Genomic DNA, 25678 nt, shown 5'->3' with positions numbered 1-25678 from the left:
CAAAGAAGATTCTATCACAGGAGACAAGTGCAAAGGACTTTCAAATATTTCTCCCTATTGCAATCAAATTACCATTTAAGCACTTTATTTTCTACACAAAGGATGGCTGAGAATTAGCTGAAATAAAAGATCCCGAAGATAAACTAAATCTAAAGTTTAGGCATACTTTGAGCATATTAACATAGTCTCTGAATAGTCTGATGTATTGCATTTTTATTAAAGTTGATCACAGTTTCTACTTCAAGATATTCCATCACTTAAGGGGAAAAAAAGAGTATTAAATCTGCTGGTTAGGCGTACAAGGTGAATTAATGCAAATTTTAGGAAGAAGACTGAAAATACTTTTCATAAGACAGGCATCTAACAGGATAAGCATGTGAACTTCTTGTACTACGTTACCAAAGGGGAAAAGTCCCTGAAAATTTCTTCCATATAAAAATTCAAGATAAAAACAATCAAAGTCAAATAAATACAGAATGAACATTGCATTTTTGAAAATTAGTAACCTAATATTACAGAGAAAATATTAAAATGTAATAAAAGAAATAGCACCTTTTAAAAATCAAGTTGTCTAAGATGTAAGCTTGCAAAACTATTCTGAACTACAAATTTCCACATGAAATCATTTGAAGAGGAAGTGATAACACAAAATAAGCAATTCTGAAAAACGTGTAAAGTGACACATTACATGTCAACTATAAATGGAAACAATACAGAACAATTAAAGCCAAAATTATACCTACACCTCTATAGCAAGCAAAAAATTCCTTTTTTTTAAAGTCACATATTTAAAATTCTCTTTAAAACAGGTCAGGAAAGCAATATACCTTAATATTAGAGGGGAAAATTTTAAAGGATATACTTAAGAATTAAAGCATGATTAGATTATCTTCAGTGTATCTTTCTATTAAACATGTGGACAGAAGCTTTATTATAAGACTTTTTACTGGTCAACAAAATTCAGAATAAAATAAGTCTATTTTAGATCATATCCTAAATTTCTGTTACCTAAGTACCAAAAAGGTATATCCCAAGATGAATTTCATTAGATGATCCCACAGTATAGAGCAGCCTTTTTCAGCCAGAGTTCTTAATGTAACAGACCCAATGTTACCATCAGACTCGATATTATCATTTTTCCTTTTACAAGTGAAACTAGGTATACACTTATATTCTTTCTAATCTGTTAAAATCCTTACAGTTGGAAAGGTTGACCTTGAGTAGTCAATTCAAATGAAAATAAATGTGCTTAGCAGTAATTTCAATGGCCTAAATACATTTCTAAAGACTATTTTCCAACTGTGACATTTTCTTGAATATTTTTGACTTTTATATGGCTACTTTATCTAAATCAAAAGATTTATCCTAGCAAATTATGTCCACGTTTCCAAAAGCTGTTATTAATCAAAAATGCTACCTGTTATACTTCAGAGAAATAGACCCTGGGTTCAAGAAATGCCAATACATTATTAACAAGTTATTATAATTCTGTATTTAGTTTCATTTATAAATATCACACAAATATCACTGGCAGGCATCATAATGTTAAATCATTAAACTAATTTTTAAATATTGATTTTAAAAGCTTTGAACCTATGTAGCAAAAATTACTTAGTGAAACTTAAAAACTACTGAAGCTTTTGCCCCACCCCCAACCCAGGTAATATACCCAATTATTTTTTTGATGATCATCACCTACCCAGGAGTTTATACTCGTAGCAAATGGAGCTGGCACAATCTGAAGACAAATATTGGCAAATACCACATGCCCCAAGTTATAGTTTAAGAAATAATACAACCCGCAATATTTATCAAGTTGTTTATTCTTGTTATTAAAACTTGGACTCAAGTAATCCTGGTTATTCTGGAAAAAGCACCTTGTTGTGGGGATCATTTAATCATCCTTTTCGACAATCACCTCTCCATGAAGCACCTTTCTTCTCTGACGTAACATATGAAAGTAGAGTTGTGGAAACACTTAATGGAGAAAAGAGAACAAGAAGGTAAGCTTTTGCTGGAAATGTTTTATACTTGCAGCCTCTCAAACATGGTGATCTTTGAGAGCAAGCCCATCATGCACCATGGCTACCGCCCTAATCCTTACAGGGCTCAGCATAAGGGTACAAATGGAGGCTCCTATACCATATGCCTAAATGTTTTAATGCCATAAACTGTCAGTTTTTTTAGTAAACTTAAATATGTTCTTAAATATCTCTTTATAATGACGTGGAAGGCCATGTTTGAATTGAGAACTCTATAACTCTGGATGGACCTAGAGACTGTCATACAGGGTGAAGTAATTCAGAAAGAGAAAACAAATATCATGTATTAATGCATATATGTGCATCTAGAAAAATGCTACAGATGAACCTATTTGCAAAGTAGAAAGTGAGACATAGACATAGAGAACAAACATATGAACACCCACGGGGTAGTGGGGGAGGTGCGTGTGGGATGAATCGGGAGACTGGGATTGACATGTATACCCTGCTATACATAAAATAGGTAATTAATGAGAACCAACTGTATAGCACAAGGAACTCTTCTCAATGCTCTGTGGTGACAAAGAAGGGATATATGCGTATGTATAGCTGATTCACCTTGCTGTACAGCAGAAATACAACATTGTAAAGCAACTAAACTCTGATTAAGAAAAAAGAAGATTTCTATAACTTTTAGGAATACTGTGCCAGAACAGTGCAGCACAAAGCAACCTGGCCCCTTCTCTGTGTTCTAACAGCTGTCCTATGTCATGAGGGGTTTCAGGAACATCTGTGTGGATGTCCGACTCCACGCAACCCAGCTGCATCCATCCACCTCCCAAATAGCTTCCCCTTGTCTCAGGGACGTGCACACAGGTGACGCAGTTAACCCTCAGGAGAACAGTTTGGGGAAGAGAGCAAGGCAGTCCCTGGATGCATGCCCAGTGCCATCTGGGTAGCAAATTCCATGGTTCCAGCTTTCTAGGATGTGATCTGAAGGAAAGGGGTCCTGTGTGGAAAAGTGATCAGTGTGGGCCCAGAGCAAAAACCCCTACTGGTCGGGCATAAGGGTGGTCTATTATCTACAAACACACAAATGCACATGTATTAGATTAGTTAAACAAATGGTTGTCCACCCTGTTGAATTTGGAGAATTATTTTGAGTCAATTTGAACCAGTACTTTGAATTATAGGGTAAATGCTAGTGGATGAGCAAATTAACATCAGCTATAAATAATACAAATGTAAAAAATATATCTGAAAATGATTAACAGAATAACCAAAATGAATGAATTTAATGACAAAACAAGCTCTGAATATTTTGCTCAGGGAACTATGGATAAGTACTCATAGAATTTAGCTCAAATGGAGCCAAAATACATCAAAGATTTTACTTTTTATTTAAGTAGGTACTATCCACCTTCATAAATGTAACCATCATATTATATCTAACAGTCTAAATATATTCAGGCAATGTAGACTTAAAGCTAACTGACCAAGTTTTGCAAATACATCTATAACATCCTTATTACATCAGACTTGTTTTGAGTGCTAAGATAAGCACTCAAAGTATACTTTTATACTTGTAACTGGCAAAGCATTTAAAAGAGTCAGACATTACTTAGAGACTAAACAATAACATCAAAACTAATACTAATCATCAGGTGAAAAACATCCCCTACTGACTGACTGATCCTCCAGCAGGAGCAGGGTCTCAGGTAACTGACAGCCTGATAAACTGAGAAGCTGCTACTGGCAAAGGCCAGTCTTCACAGGACACCTGAAAATGCGCTCTTACAAGTTACTGGTTTCATGGTTTCAAACCATGATCTCTTGGACCCTGGGTTTTCACAGACATGCCTCAGTGACTGTGAAGAAAAAGGGAACTCAAGACCTGAACCTATATCAGGGGGCAAGTGTGGTTTTGCTCCAGGTGTGCTGCTATTCACTAGATGCTGCGAAAATCAGGGAAAGAAACAAGTATTGTAGGCTTAGCGTCCCTGAGCCCCCCGAACTCGTTCTGGTGGAGAGAAAGAGGAGAGTCAGACTGAGAAGAGAGAAGATCAGGGAATAAAAACATATGACAAGTCCGTTCTCTATGTATGCATCTCTCTCTATTCCTGCCCCACAAATAGGTTCATTGGTACCACTGATTCTACATGTATGTATTAATATACAATATTTGGTTTTCTCTTTCTGACTTAGTTTGCTCTGTATCACAAGCTCTAGGTTCATCCACATCACTACAAATGACCCAATTTTGTTCCTTTTTATGGCTGAGTAATATTCCATTGTATTTATGTAGCACATCTGCTTTATCCATTCAGTTGTCAGTGGACATCCAGGCTGCTTCCATGTCCTGGCTATTGTAAATAGTGCTGCAGTGAATGCTGGGGTCATGGGGGTCATAGGGGAGGAGGGAGAAGGGAGACAAATAGAGAGAGTAGCACTGACATATATACACCACCATATGTAAATCAGATATCTAGCTGCTATACAGCACAGGGAGCTCAGCTTGGTGCTCTGTGATGACCTAAATGGATGGAATGGTTGGGGGCTGGAAGGGAATCTCCAGAAGAGGGGTTATAAATGTATTACTTCTGGCTGATTCACAACGTTATATGGCAGAAATGAACACCAACCTGTAAAAGAATTATAGTCCAAATAATTTTAAAAATTAATTAAAAAAATTAAAAAATTAATTTAAAAAATTAAACTAAAAATAAAAACACTATATGACCATCACATCAATTTTTACTTCAGAAAAACTTAAAAGTTGGAGGCCCCAAAGAAGTGGCCAAATTTTATGCTCATCCTCTCTAAATGAAATATTTCATACTGTGTCAATGTTGATTTTTTATTCCATAAATGTTTCTCATTTCTTTTTTCTCCTGCACTGACCTCAGAGTCTCTAATTTTATTGACAAGGGCAAACAACAGTCTTGCTGTATCTTCACATTTCCTGGTAGTGATTATCAAAATCTGACATAAAGATACACCATTCTGTATTTAAATGAAATGAATAGAGTCTCATCAATTCATTGCAACTATTCAAAGATGAGAAGAAATTAGTGAAAAGGCTGAGTTATTAGAAACACCTTAAGAAAGTAGCTCATTCATTATTTTCTAGTACATAGGGAAACACACATAAGACTAAAAAGCACCTTGGGACATTTTTTCTAAGTATGTGCTTAATGAATAAAAATGACCTCAGATTTCCTTGGATAAAATATTTCTGTTCAGATACATAATTCTAAATGCTTTCAAAGAGTTCACTGTAGGCTTATCTTTTCTTTAAAAACATAAATCATACTAAGCTTATTTTTAAATGATTTTGAGAAGGCAGTCATTTGTGTGTTAATTTACTTACCTTTTTTCCTCACAATTTGCCTTTCAATTATTTCAAATTATGGAACTGAACAGAGGTTTTGATGTATTTGTAAGACATGATTTCTCCCTTTTTAAAAAAATTTTGAGTAAAGTTATTTTATAATATTGTGCTTGTTTCTACTGTATAGCAAAGTGAATCAGCTCTATGTCCACATATATCCCCTCTTTTCTTGGATTTCCTTCCCCTTTAGGTCACCACAGAGCACAGTAGAGTTCCTTGTGCTGTATAGTAGATTCTGGTTAGCTATCTATTTCATATATCATAGAATATATATGTCAATCTTCTGACATCTTTCGAAGCACTTTCACAGTGTATGCTACATCAGAGTGCTAACAGATACATACTTACATGGTATATATGAAGCCATGGTTATAAGAAGAAAATAATAGTAGTCAAAAGAGACATTGTATTTATTGGGAAGTCTTATGGAGAACATTCCTGTTTTCTTCACATATGGTAAGGCAGCGTATATTGTAAGAAGTTCACCAGCAACTCCAACAGGATATAAGATGATAAAAAAATTATATCTGGAGAAAGAATAATCTGAGAATTATTTTTCTAGAATAATTACTGGGTTTTATAATTCTTTTGCTACTACTTTATTTAAGTTTAAAAATTCTCCTTCCTATATACTTATATTAATCTCACATACAAAGTTAATTTTTATACTTTAATCATTCGCTTAGTAATTTAATTATTGTCAGGTTTTTTCTTCTAGCAGTTCCCCTTTTAAACAGCAAGATCTTAATAAAGTAAGAAGTCAAGTTACTTTATAGGACTGAACTATAAATTTTAAAGTCAATGACTGATTTTTAAGTATAATAAATAACACAAGTATTTATTACAGTCTATTGTAAAGTAAATATAAGCACTGTAAAATATTGTAAAAGTAGCTGCTTGGACACCTGGAATCACACTGAGATTTTTTCCCCTGAAGCTAGTCATTTGTTGATCCAATGCTATGTTTTTAAAAGGCCAGTTACGATTCTAATTTTAGATCTAAATTTTGAAACTGCCAAAATAGTTGTTTGGAGGCATTCGGAAAACACTTTGTGGTTATTAATTAAAAGAAACTCCTATGTTAGAAAACTGATAAAAACCATCTGAAGCATCATCAATAACTGCTAACCAACATGTTGTCTAAAATTGCTTTCATGATAAACAAAGGAAGATGGGTCACTTCCTGAATCTGCATATTAAAGGAATAGTTAGCTTGCTTAAAATGGAGCTGAGAAAGTTCTAGTTAAAATCCAAATCACAGTTTGTTCATTTGGATTGCAGGTCATCCTCTCACACACACTGAGCCTGCAAGTGCCTGGCATCACTCCCGCCTACAGTTAGAGGTACCCTGCAAAGTCTCCACTGGTGGGCCAACAGGACAGCCTCAAGCACCCCAGGTAATAACATTTCTCCATTTTAAAAAAAAAATCAGTTTTTTCCAAGTCAGTTGCTCTATAATAGTTACCACAGAAGTTAAGGTCAAAATTTTGGTGGAAAAAGAAAGCAAGCAAATTGATCTGGATTTTAATCATTTTGTTGGAATTAAGACATATTTGTAAAGAGAAGTCAAATGTGTGAATACGGCAGGAGCTTGGAGACAACTTAAAAGTCGCCTTACTTCTATGTGCCAAGGATATGTATGCAAAGACAAGAGATGACAGAGGAGGGCAGAATTATTTGCCAAAATAGATGAACTGGGAAAGAAAGAAGAATGATTCTTCAACAGTCCCTGCATGCCCCCTCCTTGCCGTGTGCATAGCGCCGTCCTCATCAACCTTGTGCTGTTCTGTGTATATCACTTATATCAATCTTTTCCTATCTCAATTTAAAAGCACATAACTGAACATTTGATATTCCTTTCTCAAGTAAGACATTCAAACTTAAGTATTTTTTTAACTTTATGTGGCTCTCAGATGACTTTTTTTGGGTAGGACTGTTCTTTAATTGAAAAAAAAAAATCACTCAGAATAAAGTATGTCAAATTCATAAAAACTAATTATTTTCAATGAAATGGGGAAAAATTACATAATTTAATTGACTTTATTTGCACTTTAAAAAGGTTGTATGTCACCAAGTCTCTAAATTCTGCAGCAGCATGAGAGATTTAACTAATATTCCAAAAAACATATGATGCTTCCTTACAGATTCCCAATTGTCATCAAAAACTTTTTTAAGGGAATGCATTTTTGAAAATAAAAAGAAATCAGTATGAAAGCATAACAATAAACATTTATCTATTCAGTGAGCTTTTCTAGGAACACTTTTGACAGATAAATAGAATCAAATCATATCCAAATATCCAAATCATCATAGTAGGGCAATGCTTTATAAATAAGAAGCCATTTTTAAAGTGAAGTTTTATTTAAGAATGGCTTCAACATTCGAACATAAATATAAATGCTATTTTAGGTTAGTTTAATGGGGTAGGCAAATACCTATAGGTGTTTGGGATCTTTATGAGTTTTTACATGAAACGTAATTATTCGTGATTATGATGAACTGACATGATGTATTATGTTAAAATATGCATTTCAAAGTTGAAAGATTTTACAGGAACCTGTTTATCATTAAGGCAACTGACAAAGGATTTCTGACAGCAAATTTAAACATGCAATGGTAGAATTTTGAACTTTTCCAGAAATTCAAGACATGCAAATGCATTCTAAAAGGCAGACAAAATATTAAAGATCATTACCTTCCACAAACAAATTTTATAAATATAGCAAATAAAAAGAGACTATATCTTGAATTAGTATTTTCAAAGGTGCTGGAGGGTCTGAAAGACTGGGGTCATGCAAAATGACAGTGAGTCACATTCTGGGATTAGCATCCAGCCACATTCCAAACTGCTAATCTTGTGAAAGGCCCAATTGCTAGAGTGATTAAATTTTCTGGTACAAGAAAAATAAATTATTTCTGGTACAGGAAAAATAAATTATTTCCAACCAAACGCTTATAAATGGCAGTGTAACCTTCAGCAGATAAAATGTTTAAGCTCAAATTATAATTTTAAAGCCTTATTTTATATACAAGGGCTTCCCTGGTAGCTCAGCTGGTAAAGAATCCGCCTGCAATGTGGGAGACCCCGGTTCATTCCTGGGTTGGGAAGATCCCCTGGAAAAGGAAATGGTTACCCACTCCAGTATTCTGGCCTGGAGAATTCCATGGACTGTACAGTCCATGGGGTCACAGAGTCAGACATGACTGAGTGACTTTGATTCACTCACTCACTTTATATACAAAATGGTAAGCCACAAAAAAAGAGCTAGAGAACATAAAAAAGTTTGAAAGGATATATATTGATAGTATAATTAATAGTGATTATCTTTTATAAGGGGAATATAGACAATTTTAAGTTTTTATTCTTAAGAAAAAGTGTTAGGTTTTTAGTATATGGTAATCAAAAACAAGTCTGACACTAGATATGGATTATCTTGATATTAGCTATGTACTAATACCAGAGTTTGTTTAAAAAATAACAGAAATATGGATATAGCATTGTTTTGATATCACAAAGCAGTATTTAGAGTATCAGAAAACCAGAAGTAATCTAAATTCTGGCAATAGAGAACTGAGTCATTCATCCTATGGAATATGATGCAGCATTAAGAGACAGAGAGCAAGCTCTAAATGGACCTGTACCAATTTTAAAAAGAAAACAAGAGCTCCAGTATATAAACAAAAATCAAGTATCATGTCATTCATTTATTTTTCAAAAACTCACATCTGTGTGTTCCCATTGTTAATAAGAAAAAGTCTGGATGGTGAACTCCCAACTTTCTCCAAGGGGAGGGCAGGGCAGTCGGGTAGGAATACTAGCAGAACTTTTCATGTTTATTATATAGACTAAAAACTGTTTGTGTTTTTTATAATGAAAACATACTACTTTCATAGCTAAATTTTAAAAATTTAAAGACTGAAGATACCATCAAACTCTTTTATCCTACCTATGTGGGATATCTATCCATCTATCTATCTATTAAGGGCCTTCCTGGTGGCTCAGATGGTAAAGATGCTCTGCCTGCAATGCAGGAAACCCGGGCTCGATCCCTGGGTCAGGAAGATCCTCTGGAGAAGGGAATGCTACCCATTCCAGTATAGTTCATGGGGTCCCAAAGAGTCAGACAGAACTAAGCAACTAACACACTTCATCTATCTATTAATATCTATTATTATCTATCTACCTACCTCCTGGGTTGGCCAAAAACCCAAACGAACTTGTTGGCCAATCCAGTACATAGCCATATATGGGACAGACATCTCTTACTCTAACAGCCTCCCTACATTTCTCCCCACCCAGTGTTTCTCACACCTATTAGTCATTTTATTTTTTTCTCTTGCATCAGAAGAGGATAGAGATTTTGTTGTCCTCACACCTGGGTATGTTATTATTATCACTGTTATTTCTGATTATAAGTATGAAGAGAATGAAATGAACAAATCTATGCTGACTTGTGATCTGTTCTCCAAAGAACAGTCTTGTTTTTGTAATAACTTTGTAAAATATCAGCTGCTCAAGAATGCAAACTTGAGCATTTGGAAACTTGAGCAATGTAAACTTGTCCTTTAAAAAGGACAGAATATCTTTTACTTTAAAAACTGTTGCTTTGGGAGAACTATATTTAGAACCTTTGAAATATAAATGTTGTCCTCCTTCCAAATAATACAATTCCAAATAAGGATGACATTTAAAAACTGTCTCTGCTACTTAATACACACACAAAGCTGACATTGTATATACAAAATACTAAAAATGTGGAGATGACATAGGTTGAATATTAATGACTGATTGATGTAAGGATCACTTTTAGCAATTACAAGAACATTATGTATTTAATTCAGTGAAAGTCTGTCATGTTAAAAAAAATTTCTAGGGGCTGAAAGTTTCGAAAAATTTCTTTAATATCCATTTTGTTTCTAAAGCTTGCCTGTTTTATAGTTTATTTTTAGTGTTTTAGTTTATTTTCCTAACTTTGTTTGTAGAATAAGGAGTTTGTGAGCTGTCAAAAAGAAAATTTTAGTGAATCAGACAAAACGCCGTATTTTGGGTCAAGAGTTGATTTAATATAATTCCACAGATGTATATCTTGTTTTCAAGGAAAAATGAATGACCAATTTGGGATTTATTTAAGGACTAACATAATTTGTCTGGCACTGCTTTCACTCAAGATATATGTTAATATGACTGTTCCCTAGTCATTAAATTAAGCCTTTAGAATGCAAGTTATAAACTGCTAATATCCAAAATGACAGCCTCCTAGCAACACATGGCTAAGACATACATTTTAATTTTCTGTGTTAGCTCAGCACACAAAACACGCATGCGCAGCACCATGAGCAGCACCATGAGCAACTAAACTACAAGACATCATCGCCACCTGGCCCATTTAATGAAGTATGGCAAGTGGTCGAGAAGACTGAATGTGTAGAAGGAGTAGCGAGTGATCTCTGTCACCGTCCATGCGACCAGAAAAAGCACCACACTCTCCTCATTCTGGATCTGCAGAATTACAGAGAAAGTCATAGGTTCGTTGAACTTCTTTCTCCATGAAGACTTTTTTTTTTTCATTATTTACTACGTGCCTTTTGTTATAATGGAGAGTTAGGGTTAGAAAGATGCAATACAGACAATTCAATGCAGTTACCACTACCTAGGTCTTTACCAACATCAGATTTAAATATGCTGTTAACAGAGGAATGGTTGAATTTCTACTGGGTCCTCTCTGTCCCCTTTTGCTCCAGCCAATAACTCAACCATCCCAGGACAATATCAGCCTCTCAGAACCAGTATGCACTGTCCAGAATAGCATCTCTTTTTATCTGATTGATCCCTTTTATTTATCTGTTGGCCTCCTGCTCTTAAATGACAAGGCAATCTGAATGAGGGCCTGATTTTATACGTGTACATGTGTGTCCAGTGTACATGTGTGTCCCGTGCCGTCTGTACGGCAGGCATTGGTGGACTGAGTCAGCTGAGTGAAGGATTCTAGTCGAGAGGTTTGAAGTATAGAGCAGTAAAAGGCAGAAGGTCAGCCATCTGTCCCCAGGCAGACTGGAGGCCATGAGCCCAGCAGGCCATGGAAGGGAGGTTATGTGTCACCACAAGCAGACAGGATAAATCAGGCATCTGAGGGAAAGGAGAGGAGGCCAGAGAGCAGTCCTCAAGTAGACAGGAGGCTCCAGAGGATGTCAAGAAGGTCAGGAGGGCCCATGTGGGAAATGCTTCTGTCATGGGTTTAAGAGGCCCAGTGGCTTGAAATGCTAAACATGGTGTTTGTTTGTCTAAAAGGCTTTAAGCCATTAATTAGACTCGAGTCTGTCTCCTGTCATGCTTCAATGAGTAGCAAGCTTATTTTTCTCTAAGTTCCTTAACTCTTCTAACTTTTAATTGAGTCTTTTCCAAGTATTCAGAGCTACAGAGCTAGATTAACTTTGTGTCTCTAGCTACAATGCTCGATGCTAAATGAGGAAAAAGGAACTGTTTATACTGACAACTTCAATTACATAGTCAAACACAATACACACAACTTCAACAGAAAAGAAAATTCTCATTTCACTATGTGACAGAATAGGAACAATTTACTGCATTTTATTTTACTTATTTAAAAAATTTTTATTTTATACTGGAGTATAGCCGATTAACAGCGCTGTGTTTGTTTCTGGTGCACAGTAGAGCAGCCATACATACAAACGTATCCATTCTCTCCCAAGCTCCCCTCCCCCTCCAGGCTGCCACAGAACATTGAGCAGAGGAACACTGATTTTAAAAACTGCAAAACTCCAGAGGAGAGTGTATTATGGCTATAAAAATGCCAGTTTGGGGGTTTGCTGGTGTTTCAAATCCATTCTATGAATGCGCTAACTCAATGTACAATCCCACTTACATCCAAACTCAACCCTTCTTTGGCCAAGGGTTCTGCTTCCTGAAATATAGTCAGGTTAATATTTTGGGTTCCTGTTAATAAGAAAGCTTTCCTGCTGGCTCAAGTAGACAGAGTGTCATGTCACTTACTGGTTTTATACTGTGAGTAACGAGCCACACCATGAAGATTCTTGAACTCACTTGGACCCCAGCCACAAGCACAGAAGTAGGTACAATTCCTTAAAAAGAAAAACACGTCAACCACTGCCCCAAATGCAATCTCTGCCAAACATAAAAATCAATTTAAAAAAAAACTCACCAATTAAACAGTGGACTATCTGTAAGCAAACAAACAAACAAAAAAAATCACACGTCAATAGCATAAAATAAATCCCTGTCTCCACTGGTTTTAAGTGAGTCTATGGGGAGTAAGTAATAAGCAAAATAAGACTGATTCTGCTCCAACAGACATATTTTCAAATAAATATGATATAAAAACAAGCATCATTGAAAACTTACCTCAAGCAAGGCAAATGTCTGGAAAAATTTAAGTGTCTTCTGAATACTTCTATATAAACCTTTGTGTGTTCCTTTTTCCATGTAAAAACGTACCATGGCAATAGCTAGTACCAACCACCTACAGAAAAGAAAAGCATTTTATGAAGCTCTGTCAGAATGAAGTCTCCTGAATCCTGAAAAGATACATCATAACTTATACAGTACTAGCATGTATGTGTTAATATGCTCAGTTCATTATTCTATTTTCAAAAACCCACAGGAAGAAATGACAAACATTATTTTTACATTGACTCCTCAAGGAAATAAACAGGAGTGGGTAGCCCTTTCCATCTCCAGGGGATCTTCCCAACCAAGGCATCAAACCTAGGTCTCCCACATTGCAGGCAGATTCTTTTACCAGCTGAGCCGCAAAGGAAGCCCAAGAATACTGCAGTGGGTAGGCTATCCTCCAAACCAAGGATCAAACCTAGGCCTCCTGCATTGTAGGCAGATTCTTCACCAGCTAAGTCACACGGAAAGCCCAAGAATACTGCAGTGGGTAGGCTATCCTCCAAACCAAGGATCAAACCTAGGCCTCCTGCATTGTAGGCAGATTCTTCACCAGCTAAGCCATAAGGGAAGCCCAAGAATACTGCAGTGGGTAGGCTATCCCTTCTCCAGCAGTCTTCCTGAGTCGAACTGGGGTCTCCTGCATTGAAGACGGATTCTTTACCAACTGAGCTATCAGGGAAGCCCGTATTCAATATCAGCTACATTCAAATGTCAAACAATGTGCACTGTATTTTTGGTTTCAGCAGATAAACTGACAGACTGAAGAAGTAGGTTTCTCTACGAAAAATGAAGTTATTATAAAGTATTTCATAATTATATAAAGAGTTGATGTAAAGAGCTGTATGTGTATAAATATGTATTTTATACAAATATATAGCTATAAGTAAAAGTCATTAATAAGAACCATTAATGTTTTTTATAATTTCCATTAAATAAAAACAATTGTGGTGCTGCAGAAGGAACACATATAGAAGGTCAGATGTAAACCTGCTTTTCTAACCTTTATAAAAATGTTTTTTTATTCATTTATAATTTTTGGCTGTGCTGGGTCTTTATTGTTGCATGCAGGTTTTCTCTGGGTGAGATCAGGGGCTACTCTCTAGCGCACAGGCTTCTCAATGCACTGGCTTCTCTTGTTGTGGAGCATGGGCTCTAGAGCACAGGTTCAATAGCTGTGGTGCACAGACTTAGTTATTCCACAGCATGTGGGAGCTTCCCAGATCAGAGATTAAACCCATGTCTCCTGCACTGGCAGGCAGACTCTACCACTGAGCCACCAGGGGAAGCCCCAGCCTGATTCTCAAACTAGTGGTTACCAAGTGGGAAAGGGAAGGGCAGGGGGATTAAGACAAGAATAGGGGGTTAAAAGACACAAACTACTATATATAAAATAAATAAGGAACAAGGATATATCATATGGCACATGGAAATACAGCCATTGTTTTATAATAACTTCAAATGGAGTATATTCTATAAAAATATTGAATCACTATGCTGCACAGCTGAAACTAATAATGTAAATCAACTACACTTTTTTAAAAAAGGGTTCATTTTCAAAAAAGAAAAAATGCACATCCCCACCCCTTTCAACTTGGTGGTGGTTTAGCCACTAAATTGGGTCCGGTTCTTGTGATCCCATGAACTGTAGCCCACTCAGCTCCTTTGTCCACTTATACATTAAATGTAGTTGTGGTGAATTAATGGTACTTACAAACACAAATCAAACTTGTGGACACCAGCTTTCTCACCAGTCAGATACTCAATCTCCAAGAGTCCCTGATAAGAGGTCATTTTTCCCATTGCAATTACAAAAGCGCTTTGAAGTTTAAAAAAGTTGCATCACCTGTAACTTTTAAACATCTTTAATAACACACTCATGGAAATGAATAGCTGCCCCAGGCTTTTAGAAACAGTGGTCTCCAAAGTGACTAGTTAAATGGATTTATGAATTAAAAAATTATTACACATTTTTAACTTTTTAATTAAAAAGCACTCATAAAATAGACAAATGGCTTAAAGGTGCCTGTGAAGAAATGACTGACTGAGTGGGATGAAAAGCAGATTCAATAGAACAGTGAGAAAATAGCAGAACAGCACTTCAACCCTGGGAATGCTCCCTCCTCAGCACAGAATGAGTAAAGAACAATCACTTTCTAGTGAGAATGACATGAAATCAGGCAAATGTCTGAAACTATCACAAAGACCTTTGAAATGTAGAAGTATTAAAGTAATAGCAAGTACACTTGTAGAGTGCTTTCAATGTTCTAGACACTGTTCTCTCTCTATATATATAGTTAACATATTAATATTTCATCCTCACAATAACCCTATGAGGTAGCACCTACTATTATCCTATTTCACTGCTGTGGAAATAGGAGAAAGGGCCATAGAGCCAGTCAGCTGGGACGGACTTAAACCCACCACTCATCTCACAGTCTATGCTCGTCAACTACTCCACTGTACTGGTCAGGCCCTAAGTATACACTGTACCTGGTGTGTTGTGCTTAGTCGCTCAGTCATATCCAACTCTTTGCAACCCCATGGACTGTAGCCCGCCAGGCTCCTCTGTCCTTGGGATTCTCCAGGCAAGAATACTGGAGTGGGTTGCCATGCCCTCCTCCAGGGGATCTTCCCAACCCAGGGATCAAACCCAGGTCTCCCGCATTGCAGGTGGATTCTTTACCATCTGAGCCACCAGGCAAGCCCAAGAAGACTGGAGTGGGTAGCGTATCCCTTCTCCAGGGGATCTTCCCGACCCAGGGGATCTTCCCAACCCAAGGATCAAGTGGGCGTCTCCTATACTGCAGGGAGATTCTTTACCAGTTAAGCTACCAGCCTGGGGATATTAGCTAATCATAAAAATACGTGTATTTAAATTGTAGTAATTTTTAAAGTTATACAGAGTGTTACACTCAGATATTTCAGCTGATAGTAGTATGTTATTAGGAAAGTTTGAAGGCCATTGTTCAATACAAGATAATCACCATGCAGAGACATCTAAGGACTTATCCTAAGGCTTAGAGTAAGTTCATGGTGGAGGTCTCTTAAAGCCCATTGCTGTTCTCTTTTTACTGCACCATGGCTTCCTGGATTCAGCTCATGGTTTCACTCCACACTGGACCCAACACTTAATCCTGTGCTGGGTTCATCTGAGTGTGCTCATCTGAAGGATGTTTTAGGTACCTTCCAGTTGTAAAATGTTATGATTTTCAATATCCTCAATTCCAAGGCCTTATATGACTTCTAGTAAGAAAACAAGCTTCATAAGTTGTTTTAATTTGGAGCTTCCCTGGTGGCTCAGGGTAAATAACCCGCCTGCCAATGTAGGAGACACAGGTTTGATCCCTGGACCAGGAAGATACCACATGCGCAAAACAAAAATTATTACCCTACCAAAGAATTCATCAGAAGATTCATCGAGATGATAAGTTTTGTATATTTTTAAAAGCATGATATAAAACTCCAAGCATCCTTAACAGTAACACATTTTACTGTTGTCCCATAGGTGGCAGTATTGTACCAACTATTAATAGTACAGTATTAGGCGAATACCACCACTAATTAACCTGTTGGAAATAAAAGAAATGAACACTCTAGGGTTATAAAGGACCATAGAACCATCTATGCTAACCTCTCACCTGTTTTTCAATAAATACAGCCAGAAGCTCATCTGAACTAATCCATTCTCACCTCCTAAGCCCTCCATCACAAAGAATGAGGACCAAAATTTCTCTTACGGGTCCTACATTTAAGTAACCCTGGACTGCTGCATCCATCAGTTGAGTCATTATAATTTTAAAGATTTCCAGAAGCAACTAGAGCTTCTACAATTCGGAATTCTTTTCTGGAAAGTTTTCTTAAAAAATATTTCAGAGCTATCAATTACACAAATATGAACCTAGACACTCTCTTTGGAAAATATAAACATGTGTTCCACACGTAGAAGGTTTCTTACTTGCTTGATTCATTTACTTATTCATTCAGCTTCAGTATCAACATTTATTGCTATGCCAGGTACTGTGCTAGGTCCTGGGGAATTAGAGATAAGACATAGTTCTAGTAAGTGGAGACGACACAACAGTGTAGCAAGGAGAGAGATGTATCATTTCCTAAACACCTATGGCACTCACTAAACTCCTCCTTACACGCTATGGCTGTGATGACCCTAAAAATTCTTATTGAAGGTGGAGCTCTCTCTTTCAGATGTCTTCTGGTGCCTCTTTTTCTCCTAATATCTCTTGGAGACCACCTGCTTTTTTAAGAACTTGGTTATCTACACCTATATCTCCTATTTTTTAAAATTTCAACACTACTTAAAAAAAAAGTTATGAACAACTTCAAACATATACAAAGGTGTAGAGCATGAATGAAAGGTGTAGAGCTGAAATTCCAATACTTCAGCCACCTGATGCTAAAAACTGACTCAATGGAAAAGACCCTGATGCTGGGAAAGACTGAAGGCAGGAGGAGAAGGGAATGACAGAGGATGAGATGGTTGGATAGCATCACTGACTCGATGGACATGAGTTTGAGCAAGCTCTGGGAGTTGGTGATGGACAGGGAAGACTGGTGTGCTGCAGTCCATAGGATCACCAAGAGCTGGACACATCTGAGCAACTGAACTGAACTGAGAGCATGAATGGTACTATGAACCCTGTTTGCCACTGCCCTGCTTCAACCAGTACCATCTTTTAAATTTTTTTAAATTCATTTTATTTTTTGACCACAAGGTATATGGGATCTTAGTTCCTTAATCAGGGATTGAACCTGTGCCCCCTGCAGTGGAAGCACAGAGTAACCACTGGACCACAGGAAGACCCAACCAATATCATCTTACAAATAATTTTGTTTCATCCAAACTTCTATTCACTTCTCTCCCCACAAGCCTTCCTCTCTGATTATTCTGAATTAAATCTCATACATTCTATAATATGATTGATAAATGCTTAATGATGGATTTCTCAAAGGTTTATTGTCTATAAACGGAACCAAAACACCACTATCCCATGTGAAAAATTGAATGAGAACTTCTTCAATCACAAAACTTAGAGTTAAGATACAACTGTCTCAGAATTTTTTAATATCGTAATTGGGGGAATTCTCTGGTGGTCCAGTGGTTAGGACTCAGTGCTGCCAATGCAGGGGGCATGGGAGTGACCTGGATTAGTGAACCAAGATCTCATACACAATACAGCCAAAAAAAAAAAAAAAAATGAAGAAATCATGACTGAAATGATTCATTCACTGTAATTAGTTGCTATGTCTTTTATGACTATGTCAATCTATACATTTTGCCCCCTTCCATCCATCCACTCATCTCTCCTCCTTTCTCTTTCTCGAAAACTTTATCTGTTGAAGACATTGAGTGGTTTGAATGGATAAAATGCACTATTTACAATAGCCAGGACATGGAGCAATCTAAATGTTCTTTGGGGAGGGAGGCAGGAGGGGGGGGGTTCAGGATGGGGAACACATGTACACCTGTGGCGGATTCATGTCAATGTATGACAAAACCACTACAGTATTGTAAAGTAATTAGCCTCCAATTAAAATAAATAAATTTATATGAATAAATAAATAAACAAATGTTCTTTGACAGATGGATGGATAAACAAAATGTAGAACATATATACAATGGAATATTACTTAGCCATAATGAAGGAATGAAATCGGGTCATTTGTAGCAATGTGGATGGACCTAGAGTCTGTCATTCAGAGTGAAGTAAGTCAGAAAGAAAAACAAACATTATATATCAATGCATACATGTGGAATCTAGAAAAATGGTACAGATGAACCTATCTGCAGGGCAGGAATAGAGACACAGACATGAGTGCAGATGTGTGGGCACAGAGGGTGGGGGATGAACTGGGAGAGTAGGATTGACATATATATGCTACATTGTATAAAATAGCTAGCTAGTGGGAAGCGGCAGTATAACACAGGGAGCCCTGCTCTGTGATTACCTAGAGGGATGGTATGCAGCGGGGTGGGGTGGTAGCGGTTGAGAGGGAGATTCAAGAGGGAGGGGGTATATGTATACATATAGCTGATTTATTTTGTTGTACAACACTGTAAAGCAACTATACTCCAATTAAAAAAAAAAACAAAAGCTGTCACAGATCCACACATGGATTCATCCTCCCCAGGGATAAAATATATGTCTATTACTTACCAAGTTGAGAAATGTACATGCCTGAACCTTGGGTCTGGTGCTCTGCTAACACACACCATGTACACAGTGAGAATATATCAGTTTCTGCACAAAGTGCACTTTTCAAGTCACCACTAGGAATAGGAATTATCATTTCTAAACACCCACTATGTGTCAGGCATCTCCGTTGACCACTTCATATCCACTTAATTCCTTGTAATAATCTAGCAAAGTAGTTGTGTTGTTCCTTTGACAGATGAGAAAACCCAGGGTCAGAGAGGTTATGGAACTTATCTGAGGTTACCCGGCTAAAAAGGGGTGAAAACATAACCTTCAATTATCACCTTCCCATACTGCTTACAGGTTAGAATCCAAACATGATAGGGAAGCACGTCAGGCCTGCGCAAAGGGGCAGGTTACCAGTACATCTTTCTGTCCCAGCCTATGCTTCAGATCCACTTGTTTTCACCCCAACAGCATGTCAAGTGGTGTCACATCTCTGTACCCTAACTCCTGTTGCTTCCTCAACCCTGCCAAGTAAATCCTGCTCATCCTTCAAAGCTCAGTTAGAATGCAATGGTTACATACACACACAGACACACACACACCTTTCTCTGATTCTCCCTACCTACAGACATGACACCTCTGCAGAACACTTACTTCATCCCGTCTTTTACTGCAATCTATAAATGTCCCTGGTAACACTTCTCCAAGCACAGGGCCTAAAATATTTAGCTTTTGCCTCTCACTTGACCTAAGACAATGCACAAATACATGCAGGCTTCAAAAGTGTTTGTGGCAAAAAAGAAGAGAGAGAAAATGCTCCTAGCCAAGCATCTATTGTGAACAAGTACCATAAAAATCCTCACATCCTTTAAATTACATTATTACTTAACTAAATCAATTACATCCTGTAGTTCTACTCTGGGAATTGATCCTAAACAAGTTATTCAAGAGAAACAAATTAAAGGATAATATGATCAGAGGCATGATTTAGACTATCACTGTAACTTAACTCTATTCACTTTTATATAACCATGAAAAAGTGTAATTTTGAAAACTACATGGAAATATTTGGTGAAATAATGCATGAAAACTGAATATCCAACAGAGTAGATATTGTAACTACAATACTCTATAATATCAGTACATTCATTTACTCAACAAATACTGGGTTGGCCAAAAGGTTCCTTTAGGTTTTTCTGTAAAATGTTATGGAGAAACTCAAACGAACTTTTTGGCCAACCCAATATTTCTTGAGAGTTTCATGGAACTAACATTGTATAGGGTTTGAGAAGCAGACCAATAAGCAACAAGATGATTTAGTAAAGTTCATCATACAGTTATATGGTAACAAGCATGATGGAGAAAAACAAAGCAGGCAAAGGGGATAAGGAGTGATTTGTAAGCAGCTTCTACTTAAATGAAGACAGCCAGGGAAGGCCTCCCTGAGTATGGTAATTTGAGTAAAAATCTGAACAGTTACTCTCATGAGACATTACAAGGAAAAATGAAGAGTCATGCTGAGCTTATAGAATTAGGCAATTTCTTTTTTACACTTATGTAAAAATTTCATTTCTCAGATATTGTTTGATTTCAAAACTATTACCAAAAATATCAATAAACCTTCCAAAGTTCTGCTAAAAGCAAAAAAACCAAGCAAATAAACGAAAAGAACCTCTGCATTAGCAGATGTAAGCTATTACATATAGACTAAATTAACAAGGTCCTACTGTATAGCATAGAGAACTATATTCAATATCCTATGATAAATCATAATGAAAAAGAATATACAAAAACAGAATGTCTATATGTGTATAACTAAGTCACTATGCTGCTGCTGCTGCTGCTAAGTCGCTTCAGTCGTGTTCAACTCTGTTCAACCCCATAGACGGCAGACCACCAGGCTCCTCCGTCCCTGGGATTCTCCAGGCAAGAACACTGGAGTGGGTTGCCATTTCCTTCTCCGATGCATGAAAGTGAAAAGTGAAAGTGAAGTTGCTCAGTCGCGTCTGACTCTTAGCGACCTCATGGACTGCAGCCCACCAGGCTCCTCCGTCCATGGGATTTTCCAGGCAAGGGTACTGGAGTGGGGTGCCATCGCCTTCTCCAGTCACTACGCTACAGAGCATATATACAGCAGAGATTGGCACAACACTGTAAATCAACTAAACTTCAATTTAAAAAAAAATCAGTTGCTAGGATCCGAAATCTTAAATGTTCTCCATCCCAAAATAAACATGGCAACTATGTAAGGTGACAGATGTGCTAACTAATCTTATGATGAAAATCATTTTGTAATATATACATATACCAAGTAATACATCAAGCAATCATATTGTACACCTTAAACTCCCAGTGTTAGGTTGTCAGTTACAACTCAAAAAAGCTGGGGGGAAAAAAGCAGGCACAAAAGAAAAAAAGAACCTCCAAACCACTCAATGTACACGTGTGTGTCCCACTTTGCATACCACAGCTTTGCCAACCTCATCTGCACAACGTCTGCACTATGTCCCTTCAATTAAATCAGTAAGTTTCATTGCATCTCATGCCTATTTTCAGAACTCATCTCACTTGAAATATCCACCCTCTACATATGCAAATCCTATTCTTTCTTCAAATCTCAACGCCTCTAGAAAGCTTCCAAAGAGTTAGTTATATGGATTATTCTATTTCTGCTTCCCTTGCCTTTGAACAACTGGGAGACAGACAAGTTTGCGGAGAAGCAGTGATTTTGCCGAGCCAGATAGGAAAGTCAGGAATGAAGTTTGAGAACACAACGGAGAGAACATTTAATTCTGCTCCAGGTGGGGTAAGACACTCAGAAAACTTCAAAGAGGTGACTTGGTTAAAAGTCATAGCAGAACACAGGGAATATCATCCACAGGATGAACAGCCTGAGCAAAGACGGAGAGAGCTGTGAAAATAAAACTGCACGGTGCTTTGAGGGCACAGTTGACTGAGAGGAGATACCAAAAGCAATAAAACTGGGAAGAGTAATCAGGTAGATATTGCCTTGAATGACAGCCTAAATCCCTTCCATTACCAGTGGAGGTAATGCAGAGTCACTGAAGGCTTTAAACTGGAGGTATGCACTGATCTTCATTTTTTCAAAAGGTAACTCGGCCTTCAAAAGGGAAAGTGGCCTGGAAAGGAAAGGGACCACAGACAAGTTAATAAATGGCAGGCTTCCCCAGTGTTTATTAACTGGATTAGATGAGCACAGAAGAGACAATGTTTTTCAGGCTGTAGCACACAGTGGGTACCCAACTGTTCTCCAGTAGCATGTGAGTCAATTAGTTTTCTTTTTCAAGATTAGAAAACTTGAGAGTGGAAAGCAGAAGTAACAGGGCTCTGGAGTCAAACTGTCTGGACTGAAGCCTAAGTCTGACACTTACTGGTTGTGTGAACTTGAGCAAGTTACTTAATCTATTTGTGCCTCAGTTTCCCATTCTATCAAATTTAACATCATGCGCCCCTCACAGTCGTAGAGGACCAATGATGACACATTACACCTAGATGGACCGACACAGTGCCTGCCCCACAGTGAGTCCTCGTTAGGCATTAAGCACAAAAGTACTCAGCACAGTCTCAAATCATTCATTAAATCTCGGTCAATCACAGTTTTCTGTAAGCTCTAGAGAAAGTTTTCGATATTAAGCTTTCCCCCTACATTTCTAGAGGTTAGTAATACTTCGTGGGATAACGGAAAACAGCTTTTTTTTTTTTTTTTTTAAAGGCAATGCCATTTAGAAATGGAAGAGCATTTCCCAGCAGGTTTTTAAAAGTCACTGCGGCAGCTCTTTGCAGAGCTATGATAGTCATTGTGTAACTTTAACTTGTAAATCGCACTCAAAGCCAGAAATAAAAGTACAGAGTATCAGTCACGGAGCCACAAGATCCTGGACACCAGTGCCAAACTCCGATCCCGCAGGGTATTTGGAAAATCGTCCCAGGTAAGAAGCTCTCGGGCGCACTATTACTTAAAAAAAAAAAAAATCGCAGAGACAGGAACAGTTAGCAAACTCTGCCCAGCGATCCGGAGCACGAGGCTGTGCAGTCCAGGGGCCGGCGACCGGGAAAGAGGGTTGGGGCCACTCTCCCGACAGCTCCGGGCTCGGGGGCGGTGGGACCCCGGCGCTTCTTCACCAGCAGCGGCGGCGGTGGCGCCCGCGGGGGCAGAGTCCCCCGCGGGTCGGCCCCGCATTCCTGCCCAGGTCTATACTTAACCTCCGGCCCGCGCCCCGCGGCCGCCGCGCGCGCCGTGCACCGTATTAGGCAATGCCGGGCGAGCACGGCCCGGCCCCCCCGCCCCGCTCCATTCAAGCCCCGAGGCGCAGCGCCCCTCCCCCCATGACGGCCGTCCGCGCCCCCTTCCTGCGCCGCAAGCACCCCTGCGCCGCAAGAACCCCCGCGCCGCGACCACCCCGCTACCCGCGCGCACGCGCACCCGGCCCCTCGCCGCCCCTCCCGGGAGCCGGGCACGCTCTGCCAGCGACCAGAGCGCGCAAAGTCGGGGGCGCGGCGGCGCGGGGAGGGCCCCCTCTGGGCGCACGTACCCCGCGGTCATGGCGATGTTGTAGAAGGTGAGCCAGATAGTGGCCAACAAGCCCAGGCGCCTCCGCTTGCCCACCGCCTCCCTCTCCTCGCTCGCCTCCGAGGCGCCGCCGTTGGTGCCGTCCTCCTCGCTGGACGCCATGGCGGCCGCGCAGCCGGGGGACGTGGACGAGAGGGACAGGGGAGCGGGAGGGGGCCCGGCCGAGCGCGCCGCTGAAGCGCCGCCGCCCGCTGCCGCCGCCTCCGTCAGGCGCCCCATGTGCCGCGCGCAGGGGGCTCAGCGCCGCCAAACCGGCCGCCCGCAGTGGGAGGAGCGGGCGCCCCCGGCCGCCGCCCCGCCCCCGGCCCGCGGGAGCGCGCGCCGCGCGAAGGCCTGCCCGCCTGGCCTGGGCGCGGGGGCGCGGGGGTCCTGGGGGGCGCGGGGGTTCTGGGAGCCCCTGGTTACGATCTCTTGGCCCTCTACCGGGGAAACCTCACGGACTGGGGAACCTCCTCTTAGAAACGCCGGGGAAGTCTTGCTAGTGCACGGGAGCCTTGCTAGTGCACGGAGTCTAAACCCACCTGGACTTGGCGTAGCCCTGCCCCGCCCAAGACTTTAGTAAGATAAATTTCTGGATGTGGAGAGGGGCCTAGGTATCTTCCCGCCAAAGACTCGTTCTTAAGAGATTCTGGGGAAGGAGCCCCCACTTCACCCTGTTTCGCTTTTCACAGCCAGTGGAGCAGGTATTCGGGGGCGGGAGGTGCAGTCGGATCGCCCCACCTGCGTGGATTCCACTGGAGCCAGTGATCTAAGGGCACTGATGGCAGTGCAGCGCGGAACACAGGAAGTCAGGGGGAAACAGGACGTGACAAGATATCAAAGGAGAAAAGTTTGAACAGACAGAGGCAATCTGTAGCTGTAAAGCTAACAAGAACCCTTCCCGCAGGAAACATAGTATCTCGCTGTTATCCACTCTATCTCCCTCAAAAACAAACAAACAAACAAACAAAAACCTTCCTCAGATACACATGCTCCTGACAACTCTTCCTCTTTCCTCCTAAAGCACACAGTTAAGAAGACAGGCTCTGGAGTCAGATTACTGAAATTCAACCCCCAAATTCCTGGCTCCACCAGTCTTAGTAGCTGTGTGAACTTGGGCAACTAAAATCTCTTCATACCTCAATTTCCTCAATGAGAATAAATTTAAAACCTACCTCGTGGGGTCGTTGTGAGATTTAAGTGAAATAGTTCATGTAAACCACTCACAGGCCTGACAGTTTGAGTCACCCAAAATCAGTGTTACCGCTGTTGGGACAATTCCCGGTTCGGTTCATCCAATGAAAGAAATGCTGCACGGGCCAAGGAAACCGATCTGCTTGTTAGGTCATTCTTGGCTACCCTGCTGGCTCGGTGGTAAAGAATCTGCCTGCAATGCAGTAGATGCCTCAGGAGGCCTGGGTTCAATTCCTGGGTGGGAAAGGGAGAAGGAAATGGCAACTCACTCCAGAATTCTCCCCAGGAAAATCCCATGGACAGAGGAGCCTGGTGGGCTATAGTCCACTCTTCCTGTTGTAAGAGTCCAACAGGACTGACTGAGCACGCTCTCCAGCTACCTGGAACCTGAGCCAGACCTCAGGGAGGGGAGAAGCACCTGAAGACCAGAGAGACCAAAGTTGGATCTATTCCACACTGGGCTCTGATCTGGGTTCTGGCCACCCAGGTGGCACTTCCAGCCTGATACAGAGAACTTAGGCATAATTGAGGAAGACTTTGCAATAGGGGAGGAGGAGTCTGAGGTGTGCCTGGGAAGAAATATTGGCTGAAAATTGTCGAAGTTTGATGAAAACTATGAACTAGTGTTTTTAAAAGTATTTACATTGGAAAAGAATAAATAAAACTATTTACAAGTGACAACGTTGTATTATTAGAAAAACCTAAGGAATCCACACCCAAAAAAGCTACTGGAACTAGTTGCAGGATACAAGGTCAATGTTACAAAAATCAGTAAATTGAAATTTAGAGTAAAACCATATAATACTTAGCATCCAAAACCATGAAATATAGAATGATAAATTCAACAAAACACGTGCAAGACCTGTACCCTGAACATGATAAATTACAATCAAGAGAAAGTCCTAAAATACTTAAAAATAAGTATTATGGCTTCATGAATTGGAACTCAAA

At 39.5% G+C, this 25678-nt stretch overlaps 1 protein-coding gene across 4 annotated transcripts; it reads right to left on the bottom strand.

Moving 5' to 3' along the window:
- Positions 1-196: 196 nt before the first annotated feature.
- HACD1 (3-hydroxyacyl-CoA dehydratase 1) lies at positions 197-24790 on the bottom strand. 4 transcript variants are annotated; one of them, XM_027559840.1, is made up of 7 exons: positions 24709-24790; positions 12755-12872; positions 12555-12654; positions 12386-12474; positions 10752-10873; positions 5722-5900; positions 197-1977 (listed from the first exon to the last, which is right to left on the bottom strand). In XM_027559840.1, exons 2-7 carry the CDS (start codon positions 12848-12850, stop codon positions 1895-1897), a joined length of 669 nt encoding a protein of 222 aa, XP_027415641.1. In that variant the 5' UTR covers positions 12851-12872; positions 24709-24790; the 3' UTR covers positions 197-1894. The 4 variants fall into 4 exon arrangements, with proteins under 4 accessions (XP_027415641.1, XP_027415640.1, XP_027415639.1 ...); XM_027559839.1 differs by lacking the exon at positions 24709-24790 and adding an exon at positions 23517-23816 and having other exon boundaries at positions 12555-12573; XM_027559838.1 differs by lacking the exon at positions 24709-24790 and adding an exon at positions 23517-23815.
- Positions 24791-25678: the final 888 nt, after the last annotated feature.

The sequence above is a fragment of the Bos indicus x Bos taurus genome, chromosome 13 (genome assembly GCF_003369695.1).
Source record: "Bos indicus x Bos taurus breed Angus x Brahman F1 hybrid chromosome 13, Bos_hybrid_MaternalHap_v2.0, whole genome shotgun sequence".
NCBI classification, from domain to species: Eukaryota; Metazoa; Chordata; class Mammalia; order Artiodactyla; family Bovidae; genus Bos; species Bos indicus x Bos taurus.
This window is presented reverse-complemented; position numbering and strand designations above follow the sequence as displayed.